The 2,211-nt window shown below is 48.2% G+C and overlaps 1 protein-coding gene across 1 annotated transcript in view; it reads left to right on the forward strand.

The window, feature by feature from the left end:
- Positions 1-2,211, forward strand: part of smg1 (SMG1 nonsense mediated mRNA decay associated PI3K related kinase) — a 125,646-nt gene that overhangs the window by 104,477 nt on the left and 18,958 nt on the right. Inside the window, exon 49 of the mRNA XM_037978496.1 lies at positions 1,219-1,408. Within this exon, the coding sequence (XP_037834424.1) occupies positions 1,219-1,408 (190 nt within the window). The remainder of the gene's footprint in view (positions 1-1,218; positions 1,409-2,211) is intronic.

Here is a 2,211-nt window from a genome sequence, read left to right on the forward strand (position 1 = left end):
GAATAGACCTTACCAGGGAGGCTTAAGAGTGTGATCCCTCTGTAGTTGGAACACACCCTCCGGTCCCCCTTTTTGAATAAGGGGACCACCACCCCGGTCTGCCAATCCAGGGGAACTGTCCCCGATGTCAAGGACAAGGACAGGACCAACTCCACCGCCAAGCAACCCCGGCAGGAGGCCCGCACCTAGGGCCAACAGCCCCCACCATTCCCCCTCAAACACATAAACAAACTCTTGTCACTATCCATGCGACCTCAGTCCTGGGACAGCCACCACACTGCCGCCACCAGATCAACCAAAACCCCAGCGGCCCCAGACCCGAAAAAGGACGCGACCCCTCCAAAGCTCCTCTGTGGCACATCCAACCAGCAAGGCCAACATCCCCATGATGGCGCGATCAGCAGGGCAGGAGAAAAGGGAGCCCACCAAGCCACCCGGTCCATGCTGGCAACCCCAGGCTGCCCATGAAACAACACATGAGCCAGCACCAGCCAGGGACCCACACCCGAGCCCACCCATCGATCCAGACCAAGTACAACCCGCTAGCCACCCCGCGCCACCACAAGATGCACACCACCGCCCCACCTACCCGACAACGACCGCAGACCAGCCCCAGGCCAGAGGCCAGAGCAGCAGGAAGAAGCAGTAGAGGAGGGCCGGACATGTGCACCAAGGACCGTGTATTAGTTAAGGACAAAGATTATTAGTCTCTTTAAAGCTGTGATCATACCTTTCTATCATGTTTTAGCATATCTTTGTAAAATAAACAAAAATAATTTCTTTTCACATTTTTTGTTTTACTCTGTCACAAACTAGCATTATACATTAGACCAGGGGTGGGCAATCCTGGTCCTGGAGGGCCACTATCCTGCAGGTTTTACTTGTTTCTCTGCTCCAACACACCTGGTTTGAATCAATGGGTGATTAACAGGCTTCTGCAGAACACGAAGAGGTCATTTAACCACTGAATCAGGTGTGTTGGAGCAGGGAAACAAGGAAAACATGCAGGATGGTGGCCCTCGAGGACCAGGATTGGAGACCGCTGCATTAGACAGATGCTTTTAATTGAGGTTTAAGGGAATCAACAAATTTGTCCGGGTCTGTAGATAATCATACTGTATTTTCATAAGCTCCTGGTTAAATAAAAGTTCCCATTTTGTGTTATTCCAAAGTCAGCCATGTCTCAGTCCAGCTTTTTCTGCTCTGTATCATCTCCAGCTGAGCACTTTGGAGGTGCCATCACCCTGGAGGAAAGTAGATCTTCTGAGGGAGGCTCGAGCTACACAACTCAATTTCTTTGACAGCCCAAATCAGCGTCAGCTGATGGAGGAGGTGTTTTTCCTCAAGAGACTTCAAACTGTCAGGGATTTCTTCAGAGTGTGTTCTTCCTTTGCTCAGACACTAACTGGTAAGAGCTGCTCACAGACATAAAGCACTTGGCAGTAAAGCAACACTTTTTAGTGACTGACTCCTGCAGGGTACAGATAGAATCAAAATTGCAGGCCCAGTCAGGGGTGGAAATCAGCACCCGCCACCCGCCAAATGCGGGTAAATATTTGAAGTGGCGGGTGAATTTGATCAACACACGCTACTGTGGCGGGTTGGCAATTTGAACAGAAAAGGTGTTATTTGTCCTCCTGACATATAGGGGGCAGTAATGTGCTCGAGTTGCTGCTGTTATGTCGAGCCGCGTTCCCCCATCAGATACGGAGCTGTGTGAAGCTGTTCACACCATAGACATGAGGTCTACGTATTCATGTCTGTGGTTCACACAGCTCTCAGAGCTACGGTTCCCCTGCGTCTCTGCGCGTTCATGTTCAACGCTCGTAACCGCCGCGCTGTGCTCGCGCTGCAAGGAAACTACGGAGACCGTGAAAGGTCAAACAACTTGTTTTGGCGAAGTTAACCCACTGTTTTGCTAGCGTGATACACAGACAGACAGACTCTGTTATGGACAATATAGACTGTGTGGACAAAAACAATTAATAATTAAAATAAATAATGACTTATCTATTAACAGAATTGTTTAGAGGGGGCAAATATTTCTCATTAAAAAAACAAAAAAAACATTATTTTAGGAATAAAATGTGCTAATATTATCATAATACAGAGGAATAAACACAGTTAAGGACTTGTTGGTAAATTATTTTTGTCCTTTGTTTTAGAGGGGGAACAGATTATTTCAGACGGCTGAAATATTTGGTTCCCCCT

Source organism: Kryptolebias marmoratus, linkage group LG12, assembly GCF_001649575.2.
Source record: "Kryptolebias marmoratus isolate JLee-2015 linkage group LG12, ASM164957v2, whole genome shotgun sequence".
Lineage (NCBI taxonomy): Eukaryota > Metazoa > Chordata > Actinopteri > Cyprinodontiformes > Rivulidae > Kryptolebias > Kryptolebias marmoratus.